The 25,740-nt window shown below is 36.7% G+C and overlaps 1 protein-coding gene across 1 annotated transcript in view; it reads right to left on the reverse strand.

Annotated features, from left to right (window-relative positions):
- The window catches only part of DNAH7 (dynein axonemal heavy chain 7), a 332,081-nt gene that overhangs the window by 88,935 nt on the left and 217,406 nt on the right, over window positions 1-25,740 (reverse strand). Inside the window, exons 46-48 of the mRNA XM_030802541.1 lie at window positions 23,601-23,786; window positions 15,337-15,500; window positions 4,402-4,556 (exon numbers count right to left, since the gene is read on the reverse strand). Coding sequence (XP_030658401.1) covers window positions 4,402-4,556; window positions 15,337-15,500; window positions 23,601-23,786 — 505 coding nt within the window. The remainder of the gene's footprint in view (window positions 1-4,401; window positions 4,557-15,336; window positions 15,501-23,600; window positions 23,787-25,740) is intronic.

Consider the following 25,740-nt stretch of genomic DNA (forward strand, 5'->3'; position numbering starts at 1 on the left):
GAATCCAAGCACACAGACACTAATATTTTTGAGTAAGGCAGATCATCATCTCACTCAAAACAAACAGTTATCCTTAGCAACAGAAACATAACGAGAATTAAATGTTCTTTTCAAATTTCTGTTGCATGTAGGACATTAAATAATGTCGATTTTTAAGTTATGAATTATCTATATTATCCCATGTGAGACTTCAAATTAATAGAAAAAAATCTTCTTCTACAACTTATGTTCAACTCTTTAGCATATTTTATCAAAAGTAGACTCAACAATTACTGAGCACCTATCAGATGCCCTTAAGCAGCTTGTAGAAGAGAAACAAATGGTTATGCACATAAAATAAGGGCAATCATGGAAATTCATGAAAGTTTCAGTGTTGGTACTTCACTGGAGGGGTCGAGATATCACAGAAAAAGAGGTATTTGAGCTGTATCTTAAAGGATGGAATTTAAAGGAATCCACCAGATGGATGGAAGAGCAAAAACAAGCTAAGAGATTGAAACAATGCCATGTTGTTTCAATGCTGGCTGCTCCCAAGTACCCTGCACTCCCATCTTCTAAATCCTCATTTTGTCTGTAATCTCTTTCTGCCCCTTTAACCTATAAGCTTCATGAAAGTAAAGACTGAGTCTGTCTTATTCTTGCTGTTTTTAGTACCTACCACACTGCCTGGTATATGGTAGTTGCAAAATAAATGTTAATTAAATGAATGAATGGACAAATAAATGAGCAAATGAAAGAAACATTAAACTGGAAGTAGTTTTGTATCCCTGGTTTGTTATATACAAGGGGGAAAGAAAGTAACGCGCTGGGAGATGAGAAAAGTAAGGAAGGCTCAGATATCGTAAATTCTGCTGTTGATACAAAGATTTTTTTTTTTTATAGATTCAATGGAAAGTCATTAAAATATCTTCTCTACAAATGGATTTATCAGCAATATTTGTATGATTAGTATTTTATGCACACTTTATCCATTGGCATAGCTAATACAGATGTACCTTTATTTTCTAGAACATTGGCTTGCAAACTTTTTTTTAAGCAGCAGAATACTTCTTTTCAAAGAGGATCTTATCATAAACTGCAATATAAAAAAGAAAAGTGAGACCTACTCTGGTTGAAGTAGAGGCAGGCAGCTGAAGAAGCAGGCAGCTGAAGCAGGCAAAAACTTCTGCCTGCTCAACCCAGGCTGCCTGTGAGGGACGATAGATCAAAAGCCACTGACCCCGAAGAGGCCAATATCTAAAGACAACTCCTTAAATGGAAGAGTCTTTATGTCGTAAATGTATAACAGTAACCAATTTTTTTACTTGATGGTTAAATATAGAAATAGCTTTAGAATCTGCCATCTAGCTCTCCTTCCACTAAGAGATTAAAACTTCACTCTTCTCTGATGACTAATGTTAGAAAGCATTGTAAATAATCATCAGCATTTAAAAAGTACTTTATTCTAAAAAGTAGGTTAAATCAACTGAAAGAAAATCTTGCTTGTGTAACACAGTAAGCACCAGACAAAGACAGAAGACTTAGGGACTAGTTTCAGCACTCCTCTTAACTGGCTTAATTAGCATATAGTATGGTGATATGATATACACATAAATAGAAACGGGACACCCGTCACTAACCCTTATTGGGACCAGTATAGTCAAGGGGTAGTTAACTACCTTGGTTAAGCCATTTAATTAACATTCTCTAATACCTCACTTACCTTGTTAATAAAATGAAGTGGCTGGAATCACCACTGGATTTCAAACTTTTCTGGCCACAACTCAAAGTAGGAAATACATTTTAAATATTGACTAAGTACATATATATGCATATAAAATTTAAACAAAAAATTTCATGAAATAATGCTTACCTTTATACTATGCCTTGCAGCCAACTATATTCTATTCCTTCCTACTGCATCTTATTAACAAAATATTGGTCATGACCCACTAAATTGGTTATCTCTCCCACGGCTGTGACCCATACTTTGGAAAACACTAAACTGATCATCTCTATGGCCCTTTTGTGTCTAAAATTATGGAATTCTAACATCTAGATTTGTGACTGACATCACAGAAATCTTCAGAATGTCAAGCATATGGTAGATGCTCAATTATCATTTAATTGTCTTTTACTGTGTCAAGGAAATTATTTGAATATTTAAATTAACCTAGGTAATTTAAATTACTTAACGTTTTGGGTTTTGTTTTTGGTTTTCTCTTACTTTTTTTTTTTTTTTGAGACAGGGTCTCACTCTGTTGCCCAGGTTGGAGTGCAGTGGTGTTATCATAGCTCACTGCAGCCTTGACCTCTTGGGCTTAAGCGATTCTCCCACCTCAGCCTCCTGAGTATCTGGGACCACACGCACATAGCACCACGCCCAGCTAATTTTTGTATTTTTTGTAAAGGTGGGTCTCACTATGTTGCCCAAGTTAGCCTCAAACTCCTGGGTTCAAGTAATCCTCCCATCTCAGCCTTCTAAAGTGCTGAGATTACAGGCATGAGCCACTGTGTCCAGCCTACTTAAAGTATTTAAGGTACCAGTTCCTTCAAGAAGTCTTCCCCAATTCCTCTGAATTCCTATAGTACACCATCTGTGCCTTTCTTATTATAATATACGAAAATATGATACACATAAATCATACAGTAAATGTTCAACAAAAAACAAAAATTGATCAACAGACACCACCATAAGTATCCAACATACAGTAATTTATTTTCTTCCTCATACTATATGGTTAAAATATAGACGGGGAAACTGAGTCTCAGGAAGGTCACTGAAGCAAACACTGAGTGACAGAGGCAAGTACTCTGAATCCAAGGCCAGTCCCCTACCCATTAACTACACTGATTCCAATAAGAATTAGTGATAACCACTTTCTAATTTTATTACAGTGATGCACACACACACACACATATATCTGATCTTACTGTAAAACAGGCAAAATATTTAATAGTAGAGATCATGTTCCCCTTTTCTATGTAACTCCTATATCACATTCTATATGCTAAGAACATCAATGAATGAAATACCACGTGCGCATGTGTCTGTGTCTATTACATAAACACAAAATTTCATAGACTGTCTTCATTTCACACTTATTCTACTAGAGCCTAAAACTATAATTAATATTTTAAGACTAACTCCCTCTTAATATGCACAAATAAGGTGTCCATAAGACTACCTGGAATATTTATTATGATTCTTCCATATTATATTAGGTCTAATAACAAGTGAGACCTGCGTACTGTCCTAGAGCTAAATAGATTGTAGTTTCATAAGTGCTTACCTTTATTTGGTCATGTAAATAGTCAAAATTTGATGGGCTACATGAATTTAAAGCATGACTAATAACCCCAATTTACTCAAATCACAAGTTTTCTGTTTTTTGTTTTGATAAATGTGATATCTACATAAGAGCTATATTGAAAAATCTTTGTCGTGTTTATAATCTCTTTATTTTAGATGGCAGATAATAACCAGGCACATGAAATCTGTACTCTCCTCTCTGCCACTTCTTGTATTTTATTTATTTATTTATTTTTATTTATTTATTTATTTTGAGATGGAGTCTTGCTCTGTCGCCCAGGCTGGAGTGCAGTGGCACTCTCTCAGCTCACTGCAACCTCCACCTCCAGGTTCAAGCAATTCTCTTGCCTCAGCCTCCTGAGTAGCTGGGATTACAGGCACCCGCCAGCACGCCTGGCTAATGTTTGTATTTTTAATAGAGACAGGGTTTCACCATGTTGGCCAGGCTGGTCTTGAACTCCTGACCTCAGGTGATTCGCCCGCCTCAGCCTCCCAAAGCACTGGCATGAGCTGCGCCCGGCCCTCCTCTCTGCCACTTCTGTAGGGTAAGTTGAGAGAGGAATACATAAATAACTGAACTAGACTTGTGTTACAATACTATTGGCATATATCAAGTGGCCCTTTTAAATGCAGAATTGGAGATATAATGAAAACTAAAGGGAAACAACAGACAAAAATTAAAACAGTTAAATTAGGGGAAGCATCACAAATGAATCTTGAGACAAAACCTCCTAACCTTCTGGGAGGTTTGTAATCTTTAAAATACTCATTTGATTAATCATCATTAAATAATGAAAAATATTAACAAAGTCACCATTTAAGATGAGTCTGGGCCAGGCGTGGTGGCTAATGCCTTTAATCCCAGTGCTTTAGGAGGCCAAGGAAGGCAGTTTGCTTGAGCCCAGGAGTTTGAGACCAGCCTAGGCAACATGGAGAAACCTCATCTCTACAAAAAAAATACAAAACTTAGCCAGGCGTGGGGACGTGGGGGTGTGTGCCTGTAGTCTCAGCAACTTGGTAGGCTGAGGTGGGAGGATCGCTTGAAACAATCTATATAGTTTTGGGTTAATTGTGCCCTCTCCAGGCAGTTCTGTAATGTATCTACATACCAGGAGTACCAAACTGGATGCAATTTTCCAGAGTCCTGACATAGTCAGGTTCACTAAGTTTAATCACATAAAGACTATTGGCTTTTTCCATGTTCTTGATCCATTTATTAGCCTGACTTTGAGGATCTATCATCAGAGGCCACCTTCTTGCATTCCTGAAAAGGAGGAGAAAGATGATGCTGGTCAAGTCATGATTTGTTTCTACACTATTTAATCATGTTCACATCACAGGTCACTTTTTAAAAGTTTGCCCTTTATTGTAATATTTTACTTTTTAACTTATGAGAAACTATGTTCTTAAAATAGAGACGTGTAGATTGAGTGGGCTACCTGAACGGCAACTACAGAAACCGTCCTGCAAAGTTAACACAAGTTATTATAGTCTTTTTGGAAAATTACAATTTCTAAATGTTAAATTACACTTTTGAAAATATTTGCTGCTCTTGCTAATTATGTCACAGTGACAACCATCAAGAGGACTGTGTTGGAAATAAGGAAACTCCAGTTCTTCACTAAGCCCTCCCATTAATGAATCATGTGACCTTGGATAAGTCACTTCGCTTCCTTAGTTCCCACCTGCTGTCATTTGTACAATAAGGAAAGAGGTTTGGAATATTATATCTCAAAATCTAGACCACTAAAGAAATAACAGCCTAACGAAAAGGTAAAAGGCATAATTTTATATCACTTGAACTTCATAATATCCAGGGACACTTAAGTGTTAACACTATTGTTGACCCAATCTTTGTTTCAAATACTTGTGTATTTAGTGTCATATATTTAGTTCATTACATATTTGTTTTATGATAAGAACAAGGGCAATAACCCAGGAGGAACCCAGTCTATTTTCTAGGGTGTAGTGAACAGATGAGTTCATCAGTATCTGCAATTACCATATGATATTCAACCACATAGCTTTCCACCTTGTGTGAAATGTAATTGACAATAAAATCACTATTCTTTTTCTTTCTCTTAGACGTTTCAATCAACACAAGCTATAATCCTGGCCAATTTTCTAAAGATAACGCCACGTCCTTCAAAAGTGAGCAGAGCATGAGAAGTACAACATTTTAATGAAATTAAGTTAAAAAAAAAAAACAAAAAACAAAAGTGAGCAGAGCAAATTCATTTAGGTCATCAGAAGAGCAAGAGGAGAAAATAAAAGGTGACTGAGGCAAAAAAAAATTGAGAAGAAAAAAAGGGGGATATAACAGGATAACATATTAAATTCACTCTCATTATAACATGAAATTGGAATGTCAATGGATAACTTGTCCCCCAAAATAAAAGAAACCATATTTTTATCAGTTATTAGTTAGAGCCTGGTATAAAACATGTAGCTTAGGCCGGGCACGGTAGCTCACGCCTGTAATCTCAGCACTTTGGGAGGCCAAGGCAGGCAGATCATGAGGTCAGGAGATCGAGACCATCCTGACCAACATGGTGAAACTCCGTCTCTACTAAAAATACAAAAATTAGCTGGGCGTGGTGGTGCATGCCTGTAATCCCAGCTACTCAGGAGGCTGAGGCAGGAGAATTGCTTGAACCAAGGAGCCAGAGGTTGCAGTGAGCCGAGATCGCACCACAGCACTCCAGCCTGGCAACGGAACAAGACTGTCTCAAAAAAAAAAAAAAAAAAATGTAACTTAGATAAAAAAGAAAATAGTTTTCTTAACCTCCAATGTGAGCATTATCCTTGTGTCACTCTGGCTGCCATAACAGTATACCACTGACTAAGTGGCTTAAACAACAGAATTTATTTTCTCACAGTTCTGGACCCTGAAAGTCCAAGACTAAGGTTTCAGCAGGTTTGGTTTCTGCAGAGCCTCTCTCCTTGACTTGCAGACAGTACCTTCTTGCTGTGTCCTATATGGCCTTTGCTCCATGCATGATGTTCCTGGTACTGCTCCCTCTTCTTACGAGGACACCATTACTATTTGATTAGGGCTCCCCCTTACGACCTCATTTAACCTTAGTTACCTCTTTAAGGGACCTATGTTCAGGGCCAGCATGGTGGCTCACGCTTGTAATCCCAGTGCTTTGGGAGGCTGAGGTGGACAGATCACTTAAGCCCAGGAGTTCGAGACCAGCATGGGCAGCATAGCAAAACCCCATCTCTACAAAAACAACAATTAGCCAGGCATGGTGGTGTGCACTTGCAGTCCCAGCTACTTGGGAGGCTGAGGTGCGGGGATCACTTGAGTTTGCAGTGAGCCAGGATTGCATTACTGCACTCCAGCCTGGGTGACACAGTGAGACCTTGTCTTAAAAAAAAAAAAAAAAAAAAAAAAAGAAAGGACCTATCTCCAAATATAGTCACATTGGGAGTCATGGCTTCAACATAAAAATTTGGTGGGGCAGCATAATTCAGTCTATGACATTAATTATGTAAGAAAAGACATCAAAAGAGTAATGTAACATCATAGATGCAATTAACTAACGAAAAATCATTCTAAAGAGAGTGAGAGAAGAGAAATTAGAAAGAAATAAAAATATAAATATATAAAAAGTTTTCATTCTGTCACATTTTAGAAATATATTTTTAAGTTTGGAGAATTGTGTGTGAATGTTAAACAGCATTTATGCTTTCCTAAATAAATTGAATTACTCACTCTTGTATCACTTCCACATTTTTTAGCCACAATACCTATGTTCATCCTGTTTATTTGTCCAAAATGCACTTCTCTCCCATCTTTTCCCATTTAAGTCCTTCTCATGTTTGAACATCAGCTCAAAAGCTATATAGTCCACAAAGCCTCTCTCCATCTCTTTTCTCTCTGAACTTCTTTAGCAATTCATCCATGTTATATTTATGGTATTTGCATGTAATGGTAATATTCTATTATGGTAATTCTCTAATTCCTTAGCTGCATCATCCAACTAAACTGTTTATTCCTTTAAAGGACGGGTCCGTGCTCATTCTTTATTCTTTTTTTCCTAGATCAAATAAAGGTTGCATGTGATAATCCACTGATACAGACACAGTAAAGTCATGGGGCAAACACCACACAAATTAAATAATTTTAAAATTTGAAATTCTCTAAGAGATTATCCCTGCACCGAAAATACTTGTCCAATGAGCAGCATTTCAAAACCAGAGGAAAGGACTTCTGATTCTAACCAAGATGGGCTAGGCTTTTTACGGCCTATCTCCTTCACTGATTACATCTAAAAATGTTGAACAAAATACAAAAAACAACTACTTACAGATTCTAAAAAGTAAATAATAACAAGTGAATGGGAGAAAAATCCTAACTTGAGGAATTATCAGTAATGGGGTAGTGAGTTTTCTAAGTTTTTTACATTCTTTCTATTTTCTGGCTTAGTGGGGGAACTGTGCAGCAGGCACAGGTAGCAATAACTCAAAATAGGTAACTGAAAAAATGACCGTATGTGAGCCAGAGAGCATGGGCGTAAATCCATGTTTTATTTCATGTTTTGCTTTTTTTTTCTTTATTCTCTTTTGTCTCTACCCCAAGGTTAACCCCACTCACAGAACTGTATTGTCACAACAGAAGAAGCAGTGGTGCAGTTACCCAAAACACTGAGCAAAAACCTGTCTCTCTGGACAGAAGTAGAAAAAGAGGCCCCTGTTGTGCACAGAATGTAAGGGAAATCCAAGTATTTTTCTCTCTTTTTTCTTACCACTTTGCCCCCAGTGTTGGCATGAAATTGTGCAATAGCAAGGGAAGAGAAAACTCTGAAAGAACTTCATCATTTTGGCCATAAAAAAAAGTATAAAAATGGTACCCCTGGGATATGGAAAGTGGGGCAAGGGTAGGATAAATTCTGTAGAGAAAAGGCCTGAAGCTGTGCATGCATGGAACACATCTAAAGAAGAATATCAGAGGCTTTAAACAATATCATAAATCCTAGTCCATTTAACTCCTGAGTAATGAATGCCGAGGAGTAGATTCGAACAGTATAGTGAAGGCTTACAAATCTGAACTGACATTGCAACATCACCCACAGAAGGAGAACTAAGAATTGTGATCTAAACTTATAATTGAGTTATTTGACTGCTAAACCAAAAAATCAATCTTATCCAGAGGATTTTGACAGGACCCAGAGTCTCATATTCAAAATTTCCAGGATACAATCCAAAATTACTCAACACACAAAGAATAAGGATGTGGTTAATTCTCAAAGAAACAGACAGATTTGAAATTACCAGAAAAAACTTCAAAGCAGATATTATAAACATCCTCCATGAGACAAAGGTGAACATTTTTGAAATAAATGGAGACATTCTCAGAAGAAAAAAAGGATAACGAGAATCAAATGGAAATTTTAGAACTGAAAAACATAATATCTGAAATTAAAAAGTCCCATAGTATGGGCTCAATAGCAGAACAGAGATAACAGAAGAGTCAGTGAAGTTGAAGATAGATGAATATATATAGTCCAATTTGATCAACAAGGAGAGACACTATCAGATTGGATAAAACTATATGATCCAACTGTCGGCTGTCTACAAGATACCCACTTTAAATATAATAATATAGTTATATTAAAAGTAAAATGATGGTAAAAGATATACCATGAAAACACTAATCAAAAGAAAGCTGTACTGGCAATAGTATATTAGAAAAAATAGGCTTCAGAACAAGAAAACCATCAAGGATAAAGGGGGACATACGCAACAATAAAAGGGTCAATTCATCAAGAAGACATAATAGTCTTTAATGTGTATGCCTCTAACAACAGAGCTCCAAAATAAATAAAGCTAAAACTGATAAGACTGAAGAGAGAACAAGTAGACAGAAAACTAGCAAGGATATTGAAGCCATGAACAACAGTATCAAGCAATTCAACCTAACCAACTTTCAAAATGCCCTTCACTCAATAATAGCAGGATATTTTTTCCAAGTGCACATGGAATATTGAAAATATAGACAAGATTTATGCCATAAAACAAACCTTAAAAAATTTTAAACAACTGGAATCATACAATGATGGTCTGAAAATAACAAATAAATTTGAAATTAAAAACAGTAACAAAAAATGCCCTAAAAGTCTCCAAGTATTTGGAAATTAAAAAAATATATTTCTGAAAAATCCATGAATCAGAGGAAATTTCAAAAAAAATTAGAAAATACTTTAAAGGAAATGAAAATTAAAATAAAACATCAAAATTTGTGCTATGTAGCTAAAGCAATACTTAATGTGAAACGTATAGCATTAAATCCATGGATTAGAAAGGAAAAATCTAGAATCAATAAACTTCCACCTTAGGAAACCAGAGACATAAAAGTCATTTATGCCTAAAGCAAACAGAAGCAAAGAAATAATAAATATTAGGGAAGAAATCAGTATTATTGAAAACAAAAAAAGAATGGAGAAAAACAACACAACCAAAGGCTTGTTCCTATATAGGATCAACAAAATTTATCAAACTCTAGCCAGATTGACCAAGAAAATAGAAAGAATACACAAATTATCAATATCAGAAGTGATAGGTGAGATTATCATTACAGACCCTACAGACATTAAATAAATATTAAGGAAATACTATAAACAACTCTCTGGTCATACATTTAACAGCTTAGATGAAACTGAGCAATTTCTGAAAAGACAAACTGCCAAAACTCACTTAGGAAGAAATAGATCACCTGGATAGACCTGTTACTATTTTAAAAATTGAATTCATGGATAAAATCTTTCAATGACAAAAAAATTCCAGGCACAGATAATTTCTGTGGTCATTTCTATGCAACATTTAAGAAAGAAATAATTCTAATTCTACAAGATCTCTTCCACAAAATAGGAGAGAAGACTTCCCAATTCCTTTTGAGGCCAGCATTACTCTGAAAGCAAAACCATACAGACATTACAACAAAATAAAACACAGATCAATAGTTCTCATGAACATAAATGCAAAACTCTTCAAAGCACATTAGCAAATCGAATCCTAAAATATATAAATAAGAGAAGACATTATGACCAAGTAGAGTTTAATCTGGAAATGCAAGGCTAGTTCAACATTCAAAAATCAATCGGTATAATTTACCATTTTAACAGACTAAACATAAAAAAACTGTAGGATCAACTCAACAGATGCAGAAAAACATTTCACAAAATTTAACATCCATTAATGCTAAAAACCATCAGCAAACTAGGAATAGAAGGGAGTCTCTTTCACATGATACAAAGGAGGTACAAAAACCTACAGCTAATACCACATGTGATAGTAAAAAACTGATTCTCTCTAAGATTAGGTAAAAGGCAACAGTGTCTGATTTCATCAACCCTGTTCATCATTACACTGGAAGCCCTTTTCAGTGCAATAAGCTAAGAAAAAGAAATAAAAGGCATACAGATTAGAAAGCAGTAAGTTAGACTGTCACTACTTGCAAACAGCATGATTGTCTACATATAAAATATTCCAATACATCTACATAAAAGATCCTAGAACTAATAAATGAGTTTATTAAAGCTACAGGGTAAAAAGTCAATATTCAAAAATAAACTGCTTTCCTAATGAATAGTTGAACACAATCTTTTAAGTACCACACAGAAATAAAAGAAATACTGGGTATAAATCCAACCAGAAAACACTGACGAAAGAAATCAAAGGAGGCCTAAGTACACAAAGAAATACACTGTGTTCATATATTAGAAATATATACTAAGTTGTCAATTCTTCTCAAATTGATCTTAGATTCAATTAGCACCAATAAAAATCCCAGGAAGATTATGTGTAGTCATTTAAAAATTGATTCTAAAGAAAGAAAAGAAAAGAAAAGAAAGTTTTACCAGAGTTTAATTAGTACAAACAAGAGTTACGTTTAGTGTATAGCAATATTCTTTCATTTAAAGTTGCAGTTTTCAAGAACCTCTTTTGAACATTAGGTGAGGACTTATTTTACATCTGTGTTTCTGTGATATGATTTTTCTGATAAATAAAAATTGCATAACTATAAAAAAAATTGATTCTAAAATTTATATTTAGAGGTAACAATCAGAAAAACAATTTTGAAAAAGAACAAATGTGAAAGATATAATACCTGACTTTGAGACTTAATATGCTTCAATAATCAAAGAAATATGGTATTTACATCAAGACAAATAGGTCAATGGAACAGAGAACTCAGCAACAAACCCACATGCATGTGAACCAATGATTTTCAACAAAGATGTAAAGGCAATCTGATTTTAAAAAGGATAATATTTTCAACAAATTATGCTGGAACAATGGTATATTTTCTCTCTCTGTCTGTCTCTCTCTCTCCTCTCTCCCCTCACCCCCAACCCTTTCTCCCCATATATGTGTGTGTGCAGTTATACACAAACATATCTTCTGTTGTTCCATATCCAGTTAATAACTATATCAAACTTATTTTCCCCAGACAACAGTCTTAATGTAACATCTTTTTTATCCAAAGACAGGATGTTTGTGACTTCAGCTTATATTCAAAGATTTGGGTTTCCACAGATAACATATTAGATGAATAAAATTTTAAAGGATAAAATGTTCATCTTCAATGTAGATAAAAAAGAAAATACTAGTTTAACAAATATACCAACAATTGTGGAAAGCTGTATGCAACAAACTGATTTAAATAGCTTCAGTCTTTGGATGAATACAAATTCTGAATTCAAAATGAGCAAGCACTACATTTACTTGCTTACTTCTTCTCCATTATTATTTTGTATTTTTTTAACAAGAAAATGTTTTTCTCCACATAATCTCTCTTTTATTTCCTCCATCAAACATTCTTGAATCTACAAAGGCTTTAACATCAGTGGTCCCCAAATGGAAATTGAATTTTTATAGCACTCAATGTTCCAAGTTTTGACAGTGTGTATTCTTTTGTTACTGTCTACAGAGGATTGTTATTTGGTGCTTTTGTGGGCTTTTTGAAAACATGGACTTCTAACAGTGAAAATACACGTTCACAGCAGTTGCACAGACCACAGATTTTGAATATAAAGCAGCAATACATTTCAGAGTTTTGATATTTTCCTTTTTACACACATATAAATTCATAAAAACAGAAAAGGAAAGGTGTTATTCTTCTCAGTTATTATTGCTACTGAATTAAACCTAATATATCTCTCTCCTATGGAAATGAAAATTTACTTTTTTAAAAAGCAGAGTTATATCAGATACAGGTCTGATCTACTTATCAAGCTGTTAAACAATCCTAATCCTTTACCCATAAAATGTTCAGATACAATCTAATTACATTTAATGTTATCACTAATCTTTGAAATTCTAATTAGCCAGGGACCTTTAGGAGTCAGTGGCCCCAAAAGTTAATTATATTCTAACTTGCCCAAATTTTATAGATTCTTCCAGTTTCCCTAAATAATAATCTCCTCACTCAGCTGAGATAGTATGTGAAAAGCACTTAGCACAGGATTAGGTCCTCTGTGAGTGCTCAATAGTAGATACTACCATTGTCAAGCAAGACTTTCTGGGGAATGGAAGAGGGCACTGCACAGGTAAAGAAGATACTTAGCTGATACTTCAAAGTGACCACTTCACACATATTTACTGAAAGCTTTCAGTATAGGATTACCAAAATATATCGGGAAAAGAAGCCAAGAATGAAAATTATTAATATTTTCTTCTTAGTACAGTTGCTACCATAACTTTCTGCTAATATTTCAACATTTTTACAAATGAATAGTAAAGATGTAGGAGGTACAACTCATTAACATCATTTTCTATCTCCATCCCTCCCAAAATGTGAGTGTGTTGTCTTGAAAAATAATCACTGAACGGTTTAGAGTCTTATATGCAGATATATCCATCAACAGTTCTATTATTTTTGAAATATGACTAGACCCAAAAATAAGGGTATGTTTATTTGCTAGAAAACAAGATGCAATTTGGCCTCTGATGATGGATATAGTGGTTATAGATGTCCTGCTAGGCAGAACCATGATATATAAATTGCAAATCAAGACAATGACTACCACTTCAGTAACTGCTAATATGTAGGACATGACCAGCTACGTTCACAAGAGCTTGAGAAGAGCCAAAGCTCTTTTCTGAGATAAAAACAATAACAAAAGCAGCAAAAATTTGACTATTTTCATGCTGTAGTTAATTGGTCCAGCTACACAAAAGTGAAAGTAAAAGTCAGACTTCCAAAATTTCAGAGATCTCCCACCTGTGTCAATCTGTAAGGTATATTCTAACACTAAACATCAACACACACTGCCTGCATGCCACATGTTAAGTAATTCAACAACGAGCTGCCCTTCTGTGCTTGGTAAAAGGCACTTAAATATCTGCTAAAATCGTTATTTTAGCAGCCAGCTAATGCACATATTTACCATTGATTTTAGATTATCTATTTTCTCCTTGGATTAATTTAGATTATTGGATCAGAGTACCCAGTATTTTAGTTCCCCAAAGTAAAGCTTTGTAATTTTTTCTCTATATAAATAAAATAATTAAATTTAACTTTAGCTCCTGAAAAAGTTGGTCTCTCTAACTACAGTTTACTTGGTTAAAAAACAAGAACTATGTGATACAACTTTTTCTTTTTGTCTTAGTTATCAGAAACCGTCAAACTTAATTCAGGGCCCAGCTATAGGAATTAGCTTGTCTCAAATTCTAACAGTAACTACTCCTTTAACTTACCCTAGGTGGTCTCATCAGATTTTATCTTGTTTTATATTATAATCGTATTGCACATACCTCAAATTCTTGTAGAACAATTTAGTAAATGAATGCTAAAGAAATCCATATGTCAGGATAATTTATTGGAAAATAAATGTGTTCACCAGAGTTTTAATTTGTAAAATGATTTTCATAAATACTATATACAGGCCAGGCACAGTGGCTCACGCCTATAATCCCAGCACTTTGGGAGGCTGAGGCAGGCGGATCACAAGGTCAGGAGATCGAGACCATCCTGCCTAACACGGTGAAACCCCATCTCTACTAAAAATACAAAAAATTAGCTGGGCGTGGTGGCGGGTGCCTGTAGTCCCAGCTACTCGGGAGGCTGAGGCAGGAGAATGGCGTGAACCCGGAAGGCGGAGCTTGCAGTGAGCCAAGATCGCTCCACTGCACTCCAGCCTGGGCAATAGAGTGAGACTCCGTCTCAAAGCAAACAAACAAACGAAAAAACCAAAAACTATACATAAAATTTAGGAATAACTAGTCTTCACATTTAGTGTTTACTTCTATTTTAAAAGTTTGCATGCCTCAAACATTTTTACTTTAAAAAGTACCATCATATCAATTACTTTTCATAGTAACCTAACAACTAGTCAAAACAGTCATGTAACACAGAGCATTTCCTACTAAAACTCTGAGAAAACTGGCCGAGTGACAAAAGGCTCATGGTAATGTGAACTTGGAAATAATACAAGATTGTCCTCACACTGTGACAGGCTGAAGTCCTTGGTTTCTGGGAGGTGAGACCTGGAGGAGAGGGTGAGGAAGACGAGCCTTTAATATTCTCCCAGACCAGTCTACACAGGTTTTCTCTACTAACCAGGAAACTACAGGTATAGTGGCTACTATTCCCTATCAGTGTAGGATCCAGAAATACATCCATCTAATTTAAAACAGTCCCACACTAGGGACTAAGACAGAATTTGGAACACCCTGCCCAATCACCACCAATGACACACTAATGCACATTTCATTAACCTCTAATAACAAAACGCTGTATTTTATGGAAATGAAAATTTTGGACTTCCCTTACTTAAGGCAGGGTTTTGCTCTATTTGCTAAAAATTAATTTTAAAAAATTAAGTACAAGTCATCTGGTTCATTTGTTTACTACAGTGTCTAATACTCAACTATTATAATAATAAGAGAAGGAAGTGATTACTCATACTTAATTTCACCAATTAAGTAATTTTTTTAATACTGTAAAAGTTTGCTACCTAAAATTGTTAGAAGAAACACAGATAAATCTACTGTTATTTAATAAAGACTATTTGTGAGAAAAATATTTTTCTTACATTATGATTATCCCATTATCAATGGAAAATGAGTCAGAAGGTAATCCAGCAATATTCCAAGTTCGAATTGTCACAGCTTCTCCCAGGGTACCCATAAGAGAGCAATCATCTGAGCAGGGGATATCTCTTCCTTTGCACAAAGTTGTCCACTCTTTAGTCTGATTCTTTAGAATATACACAGAAAGATAAAGAAATGAGACTGGAGGTTATCAAAAGCATGCTTTATAATTCCTCAATTTATACTGTATTCATTGAGTCAACAAACCATTGTGGAAACTCTACCTCAAAAATGATTTCTGTGTCTCAGATTCTTATTTCACATAAAATTCTAATTGAGAAGGTCAGCTATGTACTCAACACATTCAATGTTGAGATAAAGTCTAGATTAAGCACTTAAGTCAGAATTTTGTATCTGGAAAAAATAATTACCAATTGTTATTATAAAGCTTCATTTTCAATGCTACTCCTATCAAACTACCAATGACATTTTTCACAGAATTTGGAAAAAGTATTCTAAAATTCATATAGAACCAATAAAGAGGCTGAATAGCCAAAGCTATCCTTAGCAAAAAGAACAAAGCCAGAGACATCACATTATCTGACTTTGAACTATACTACAAGGCTCCAATAACCAAAACAGCATGATACTGGTACAAAAACATAGACGAATGGAACAGAATAGAGAGCACAGAAATAAAGCTGTATACCTACAAGCATCTGATCTCTGACACAGTTGACAAAAATAAGCAATGGGGAAAGGACTCCCTACTCAATAAATGGTGCTAGGATAACTGGCTAGCCATATGCAGAAGACTGAAATTGGACCCATTCGTTACACCATATACAAAAATCAACTCAAGATGAATTAAAGACTTAAATGTAAAACCTAAAACTATAAAACCTTAGAAGAAAACCTAGGAAATACCATTCTAGACATAGGCCCTGGCAAAGATTTAATGGCAAGGATGCCAAAAACATTTGCAACAAAAACAAAAATTGACAAATAGGACCTAATTAAACTAAAGAGCTTATTCACAGCAAAATAAACTGTCAGCAGAGTAAACAGACAACCTACAGAATGGGGAGAAACATTTGCAAACTACGCATCTGACAAAGGTCTATATATCTAGAATCCATAAGGAACTTAAACAAATTAACAAGCAAAAAACAACTCACCCCATTAAAAAGTAGGCAAAGGACATGAACAGATACTTCTCAACAGAAGACATACATGCAGCCACAAGGATACGAAAAAACGCTCAACATCACTAGTCATTGGAGAAATACAAATCCAAACCACAATGAGATACCATCTCGCACCAATCAGAATGGCTTTTGTTAAAAGTGAAAAAACAACAGACGTTGGTGAGGTCGCAGAAAAATGGGACTGCTTATACACAGCTGGTGGGAATGTAAATTAGTTCAGCCATTGGGCAGAGCAGTGTAGTGATTTCTCAAAGAACCTAGAACTGTTATTCAACTCAGCAACCCCATTACTGGATATATGCCCAAAGAAATATAAATTGTTCTACCATAAAGACACATGCATACTGTGATGGTTAATACTGAATGTCAACTTGATTGGATTGAAGGATGTGAAGTATTGATCCTGGGTGTGTCTCTGAGGGTGCTGTCAAAGGAGATTAACATTTGAGTCAGTTGGCTGGGAAAGGCAGACCCACCCTTAATCGGGGTAGGCACCATCTAATCTGCTGCTAACACAGCCAGGATATAAAGCAGGCAGAAAAACGTGAAAAGGCTAGACTGGCTTAGCCTTTCAGCCTACATCTTTCTCCCATGCTGGATGCTTCCTGCCCTCAAACGTCGAGACTCCAAGTTCTTCAGCTTTGGAACTCAGGCTGGCTTTCTTGCTCCTCAGCTTGCAGACGGCCTATTGTGGGACCTTGTGATCCTATGAGTTAATATTACTTAATAAACTCCCCTATATATATGTGTGTGTGTGTGTGTGTGTGTGTGTGTGTGCGGGCACATGTGTGTGTGTATCCTATCAGTTCTGCCCTTTTAGAGAATCCTGTTAGTTCTGACCCTCTAGTAGTTAATACTATTTAACTCTTATATATATATATCTTATATATATCTTATATGATATATCTTATACATATCTTATATATATATCCTACTAGTTCTGTCCCTCTAGAGAATCGTAACACACATGTGTATGTTCATCGCAGCACTATTCACAACAGCAAAGACATAGAATCAACTCAAATGGTACACATACACCATGGAATACTATGCAGCCATAAAAAAGAGTAAGATCATGTCCTCTGAGGCAACACGGACAGAACTAGAGGCCATTAACCTAAGCAAACTAATGCAGGAAAAGAAAACCAAATACTGCATGTTCTCACTTATAAGTGGGAGCTAAATGATGAGAAGGCATGGACACAAAGAAGGGAGCAATAGACACTGGGGCCTACTTGAGGGTGGAGGGTGGGAGGAGGGTGAAGATTGAAAAACTACCTACTAGATACTATGCTTATTACCTGGTTGATGACATCATCTGTACACTGAACCCTGTTGACACACAATTTGGTTATGTAAAAAACCTGCACATGTACCCCTGAACCTAAAAGTTTAAAAAAAAACAAAGCTTCACTTTACAAAGTAGTTGAGACCACCACATTTTTTCTAAGTGTTTTCTTTATGTTACAAATATCTAGCACATACAATATTATAGTAGAAAAGTAAATCCATTTTCAACCAGTAGGAGAGACGGAAAACATTTACTTCTGACTCACATGCCCTGTGAGTGGCTACGGCAGGGCATTTCAGTGCCAGTAAGGATCAGGGCACATACTGCAGTTTCTGAGACTCTACCTGGGGGACAGTCTGTAAGATGCACAGGAACCCGGGGGGTACTACAAGCCAAGGTTCATGTTCAGAAAGTCAGAAGTCAGTATCCAAATTGAGTTTACAGATCAAAGATTTCAGAAATAGTGAAAGACATAACTGGAGAGAAAGGAGTTAGAAGAAGGCAAGGGGAAGGTGAATATGTATGGTGCTGGTACCAGCCTCTGGGTTGATGAGGGTGCTGGATGCTCAGAGGTGGCGCCAGCTGAGAGGCCATGCTGGGCACTGCCATCTCCCTCAGGCTCCTCCTGAGTAGGCTGGACCAACATTCCTTGAGGTTTTGCACAAGAAAGGGCATCACAGTTTTGGGGGAATTGATGACATTCACTACTTTGATAAGCCTGTTAATATTATGTAAAATGCCCCACAACTGGGTCTGTATGATGTTCCATCATGATTCAGGTTATGCATCTTTGGCAGAAATATCACAGAAATCATGTGCTTTTCTCATTGCATCCATCAGATGGCATACAATTTCATTTCTGATGACACTTTGATGTTCATTTACTGATGACACTAATTTTTATCACTTGATTAAAGTGTTGTCTGCCAGGCTTCTGTGTCATAATTATATGAGTTTATGTGTGATTTAAGATTCTTCAGATGGTGGGATACAACACAAAGACACTCAGATAAATGAAAGGCAGAACTCTGTTAGTTATAGCTCCAAATGAGAGAAGGCTGCACACAGGGCCACACAGGGTGTTGTCAGGAGACAGTGTAGCATCAAGCTAGAGCTGTGAGAGGCAGTTTATATGTGGTAGATGGGATGGAATTAGCTGGGTTTCACATGTTTCCTGGGGATTGGGTATTTTGAATCATTCTGTGGTTGCAAGGAAGAAGGGGCTGTCCCTGGTATCTGGGGGCCTCTGTAAGCTATCTATTGTAACCCAGGAGTGTTCGAGCCTAATAAAGAAAATGGTTGGGGTGAGGGCTTAGCAAACTACTTACAAGAAAGAATTCTGAGTTTTTAACCATTATTTAAAATGGTTAAGACAGCACTTGTGAAATACTATATTATAACTTCCCCACTGTTAAATTGCTCTTTTCCCCTTCCCTTTGCAGGTAAATAAGCATTCTGCAGGGAGATGCTTTGTAACCATGAAAAAGTCCTGTTTTTTTCAAACATTCAATTTTTTTATTATTAATTTATGTCAGCATAGATTCATCTTTTTCATATTTTATCCAATGAGTTATGTTACTGTCACTATTATTGTGATGCTGAAATTGTCCAAGTTTGGCCAGTGGGAATACCCTTAAGCTAAATTCTGTGTGCTTTTGACATGGCCCCATCTTTCTCTGGGTACTTCCTTACTCTTGCTCAAAAAAGACATTTCAGCTTTATCTTACTGTGAAGTCCAAGATAGCCAAAGATAATCTTCCTACTTGAAGCTCAGTTGACTAGCAACCGTAATTCCATTTGCAAAGTCCCTTTGCCAAGTAACGTGGCATAGTTACAGACATAACACTTGGAGGTGAAGATCATAGGGGCCAAAATTCTCCCTAGCATAAGTACTTAATAAATATCATCTGGCTATTTTGTTTTATTTGGTTGTTGATACGAGGAACAGATGGTATTGCGATGTAGGGAGGAGGGACAGATAGCATTTCCAGTTTGACTTCTATACACAGTTGCTTCTGGCATGTTTTATTTCTTTTTTTTTTTTTATTTTTTTTGAGACAGAATCTTACTCTGTCACCCAGGCTGGAGTGCAGTGGCACGATCACTGCAACCTCTGCCTCCTGGGCTCGAGCAATCCACCCACCTCAGCCTCCAAGTAGGAATGGGAGTGCAGGTACACACCACCATGCCCGGATAATTTTTTGTATTTTTTGTAGAGACAGGGCTGTACTATGTTTCCTAGGCTGGTCTCAAACTCCTGAGCTCAAGCAATCTGACCACCTCAGCCTCCCAACGTTCTGGGATTACAGGTGTGAGCCACCTCACCCAGCACTACTGGCATGTTTTGTTCTATTTGTTTTCAGGCTGTAGGTTGGCCTACAGACATTTTGGAGAGGTCTGCAAGCTTTCTTGGATCTAGCTTGATGCTGGAGTAGGCATGCTAGCCTATGACATAGGGAAGACGAAGAGAAAATAGAAGCAATAGTTTCTGCAGAATGTTCGGTTTAGAGTTGACAGGTATAGCATGTTACCACAGATGAACTCTGGATTAGCAATTTAAGAGGCCTAATTACATGTCTATAAGAGTGTAATATCAGAGAATAACCAAAATGAGCATGGAGGACTCTGAACAAGCATCTCAAAATTCAAGCCAATGGCCTTGGCTGGTAATCAGGTGATCAGCTAGATGGTGGATTTGCTGGCATAAGGTCATGAAAAAAAAAGGGGGGGGGAGAGAGAGAGATGGTAGAAGTGAAAAACTGGCCATTAAGAGTGTCATCTTGGTGAAAATACCCAACACCATTAAAACAGCTTTGACTTCGGTTATTGGCAGATAGAGGTCAATTAGAAGGTTCAAATTAATTCAAATCCAGAGCTTGTACGTTCTTAACAGCACTGTAGGATTCTGTTTTGGAAAATGGCACAGGCATTGCAGTTGAGTGCTGTGGGCCCAGTTACCCTGGAAGAATTGGATTTTCCTATGTTTTATTTATGAAAAGTGCCAGGAACTCTATAAAAGAGTTGATAAATAATTGACGACTACTCAGATTCAAGCTTGGAGGGGAAATGCAGCTATTTATTGAGGGCCCTTGATATCCAGAGACTTGAAACCTTTTGATGTCAGAAAAGCACCAAATGTTGTAAGTAAGGCCTCTTAGTTTGGGTTCCCTGAAGCAGACTGTGGGATGAAGATTCATGTGAGGTGACAAGCTGAGGAAAGGATGCAGGGGGAAGCAGGACAAGAAGGAGTAGAAGCCAATAAAGGGTGAAGGACCAGCCTAAGTTCTGCAGCAGGTGGCCTCGTTAGACGCCACAGGGAACCTCCATAGTGTAAGCTATTCCTTGGAGCTGTCCCAACCAGAGGGAAGGGAGAGAGACTCCCATGCTCCCTTCAATTATTCATTAAGGGCTGCTCAAGAGGGAAGTACATTCCCAGGCACTTCTTGCTCTCCAAACATTGGGCAAAGTGGGTTCTAGGAACCCAAGGGAAGTCTGACAGAAACAGCCACAGGTGCTAGTCGTTGGGTGTGAAAGCACACAGAAGCCAGGAACGGCTCTGGCCAGAGCCCTGATGTTTGCCATCCAACCCTTACACTGAGAATTGAATGAGACAGTTTTGATGGGAAATAAACTGCTCGCTGTTTTGACCTGAGAGAAACAGACAAAAGAGTGAAGGTGACAAAGTAGGACTCAGAGAATTAATCCACAGGAATTCCTTCGAGTGACATGAGAGATTTGTTAAGGAAAGTAAAAACTCAGGTTGATCTAGCGAAGCAAGAAGGAATAAAATTGTCTTCAAGCCTTCACAGAGATGAGGTGGCATGGAATGAAGTGACTACTTGAATCAAGGGTTCAGACAGTGAATGAGTTCACAGAAGGCACTCTGAGCTTTGGCACGTCTTGTGTCTAAGTTGAATGTAGCTTTGTGTCTGTCAGTAAATTTCCAAGGTCTCAGTTCAGGTGCTTAAGGCACCCTTGAAGCATTTGTGTGGTGGTCTGACTGGCAGCTCCCCATTCTGATAGTAGCCACCTGATGATGGCAAAGTCAGAAGAGGCAGTCCCTTGGAGTGAGTCTGTCAGAGAGGGCCTGGTTGGGAGGATGGTACATTTAGCTCTCCAAGCACTGGGTAAAGTGGATTCTGCTAGTACACTGGGTAGGGCTAATACACTTTCTGCTGAGCTCTGGAATGCTAGACAGGAGCCAGTGCAGACACCTAGTGGTGTGCTCTGAACCAGCAGGGAAAGGTAAGGGTGGCTGAAGCTACTCCTTTTATTGTTCAAAATGTCAATGTAGGAGAGTAGGAAGAGTGCTAAATTAGGATGCAGGTAACCACCGAGTGCTAAAGACAGAAGCACCCACTAGGTGAAGACTTTAAACATTTAGTTAAAAACACCACCACCGGCCGGGCACGGTGGCTCAAGCCTGTAATCCCAGCACTTTGGGAGGCCGAAGTGGGCAGATCACAAGGTCAGGAGATTGAGATTATCCTGGCTAACACGGTGAAACCCCATCTTCACTAAAAATACAAAAAATTAGCCGGGTGTAGTGGCGGGCGCCTGTAGTCCCAGCTACTTGGGAGGCTGAGGCAGGAGAATGGCGTGAACCCAGGAGGTGGAGCTTGCAGAGGGCCGAGATTGCACCACTGCACTCCAGCCTGGGTGACAGAGTGAGAATCTCAAAAAACACCATCACCAATTACAGCATAACAGTGGCCCCAAGAGTCAACCCTCCTTAGGAGATAGTTCTGAAATTAAATGACGCTCAATTGAGACCACGTGTAAGCCAATGCTCAGTGAAATTATAAAGCCCTACACAAAGGGGACTTAACATGTACTCTTTCTCGTTTGACACCAAAAACTATTGCCAAATGTTCTGAATTCCTCCCTTCTTTTATTCTCATTATCATCCCTCCCATTTTTTCTTTTAGTTATCTTAATTTTTCTAAATCTCTATGCCTGCTTTGATAGGGCCATGACCCAGGTTGGATTCCAGTTCCATTTTTCTAAAAAGAGCTGAAGAGTATGTTGGGTCTCTCATTCAGTAAAAACTAAAAAGTGGAAGAGAAAAGCAGGAAGAATAATTAGGATTAACTCCTAGGGTTAGGTGTTGGGCCAAGGAGAAGAAAGAGGCAGAATCAGCCAGAGAGGTGGGAGGCAAGGCAGGGAACGTGGGGTTTGTTTTCTAAGGAACAAAGCCACTTATCAACAGGGTTTTAGGCAGGCTCACCTTTTCCTCCCTTCAAGTTTCATTCTCTGAAATGATTTTGAAATGGCTTGTTATTGAGACTGATAGGAAACAGCTGATGAAGTACACACACACACACACACACACACACACACACACACACACACACGAAGAGAGAGAGAGAGAGACAGAGTTCTGATACCTTTTTACAGTACATGCTTAGGAACTGAGATGTTACTAGTAGAGGCTACCATTTTCCCATTATTTTTTTTAAAAATTTTTATTTTTAATCAGGCAGCCCCAAACTAGAATAGGTTCAGAGACTCCCCATTTTCACATTACATTTTAAAGTAGATATTTTTGTTTTTAAAACAATTAGATTTTTGAAGAGTATATTACATGGCATCTTTTGGCTAACCAGCTAATTATAGAATAACTAAAATATACAAGCAGAAATCATGTAAAAATATCTTCCTCCTTGTACTTACCAAAAAACCAAAACCAAAGTAAAACAAAACCTTGAAGGGTTATATTGGCTGTGATGGGCAGAGGGTCAGGAAGAGATGGAATAGTGTCCCTTACCTGTCTATAGGTGGACGTGAAGGCTCCGAGGTAAGCAACCACTCCTGAGGAAATGAGGATATCCCCAGTCAAGTTGATGTACAGCTGCCCTAGCTCCAGAGCTGTGTGGCTCCATCGAGTTTTCTCACCTCCAAGGCCTCCAATCAACTGTTCAGCTCGTTCTAGTTTTTTGCTGCACAGGTCAACCTCGAAAAAAAAAGTGAGCTTTTATCAATATTTACAAGTACAAGAAGTTTAAAATTCTGCAAGATTTTACCCTCAGAACTGAATTATTATTTTTAATGACAGACTTCTGCCTGGGATTTCCTATATCACTATGATATAGGAAAAGTCCATGATATTTTAGAATTTGTAAATATAAAGTGTCTAATATAATTCATGAAATTAATAATGAATGAATATTTATCGCATAATACAAAGAACAGCTCTATTTAGGAAATGACATACAGTACAAGACACTGAAAGTTAATGAATAAAGGATATTCTTCTGCAAATATAGATATTTTCCCTCCATTTTAAATAATCTAGCTGCATTTTGTTTTAAATATTCTACAAACATTTTCCCCTCATTTAACTTATATCATAGTCTTAAAGGTTAAGTGTTTAAAGGTTTTAATAATTTATGTTATTTACAAAGCACAATTTTCAGGTTGTTAAATTGTGTCAAACTACTCAGGCACTTGCAATTCAGCTTAAATTAGGACACCAATCAATACCTGAGAGCCTATTTGGTGCATAAGACTGTCAACCAAATGTGATTATATGTAATTAAGCAATAGGATAAAAAAAGAGAGATAATTACGAAGGTGGCAAACTTGGTGAAAAGTTATTTCAGTTCACACAATAGCAATATTCCAGCAGAATATCTGAATTATTTTGATTAAATTTTTAAGTGCCTTAACATCATTATTCTTGGAAGAAGATGAGATTAAATAAAGCTTATCTTGATGTTCAAAAATAATTTACATGAAAAGATAAATTCAACAATCAACAAAAGCAAAGACATTTAGGTTATTTTGGAATAGGAATTTGGCTTATGCTTTTTACTAATGTTATTAGCATTTATATCAAGTCAATGATTTTAGATTAAAAGATGTATAATTCTATATCAGTTTATCTAAAGACAGGTTTGAAAAAAGCAAATGGTATGTAATTGTAGTATTTGTGATACTTCCTAAATTTAATTTTTTTCCCTTTTAATTTTCCCTCTTTAAATATCTTTTGTCTTTCTAGTTTCTTTCCTCACCTATTCTTCTTTCAACAATGTTTACGATAAACTGAATCAGGTCTTGGACTATGACAAAGTTGCCATCAGAAACTACTAAGTAAAAATATTTTGGCTAAAATTTTACTTCCAAAAGCACATTTTTAATACACATATATGCATCTGTTCACTTTATATTACCGTGTTTCTAATATTTTATTATAAAAAATAAAATTTTTAAACATATAGGAGAGTTGAAAAATGTTTAAAGAGAGCAGCTGCGTAACAATTTATAGGTTATATTATTTAAACTAAAACTGATCATTCAAAAATCATGCCATAATATGTTACACTTCTAAAGACTAGCACAATGTCTTACATTTGTGCAAATATAGAATACAGGATTGATACTATAGAAAGAGGCAGTCTGGTGTCCTGGAAAGAGTACAGCTATTAGAATCAGGCTGCCTGGGTTCAGGTCTTAGACTTGATCCTCAGAAACTGGGTTGATGATGGACAAGTTGCTTGATCTTTCTGTTCTTTAGTTTCTTCAAAATGGTACAAAATGATTACTTCCCTCAAAAGGTAATTGTGAGAATAAATGGTATAATATGTAATGTTCTTAGAACAACTGGCCTTTGTATATAATAAGCATTCAATAAATGTTGACTGTTATAAAATATCATGACTTTTCTTCTGGACCATAATCAGACTTTAGCAGTTAATTTTTCCAAATGGTATCATTAATTTAGAGTAGTATATTTAGTCTTGAAAACATTTTTAGTAGATACTGTATGGTTCTGAGTATTGAGTTCTAATTTCAGCTCTGCCATACAACCTAAGTCACTTAACATTTTGGTTCTCAATTTCCTTACTTGCAAAGTGAAAAATGATTAAATAATCTAGCTCAATATTATATTCTAGTAATCTAAGGCA

The sequence above is a fragment of the Nomascus leucogenys genome, chromosome 22a (assembly GCF_006542625.1).
Source record: "Nomascus leucogenys isolate Asia chromosome 22a, Asia_NLE_v1, whole genome shotgun sequence".
Taxonomy (NCBI): domain Eukaryota; kingdom Metazoa; phylum Chordata; class Mammalia; order Primates; family Hylobatidae; genus Nomascus; species Nomascus leucogenys.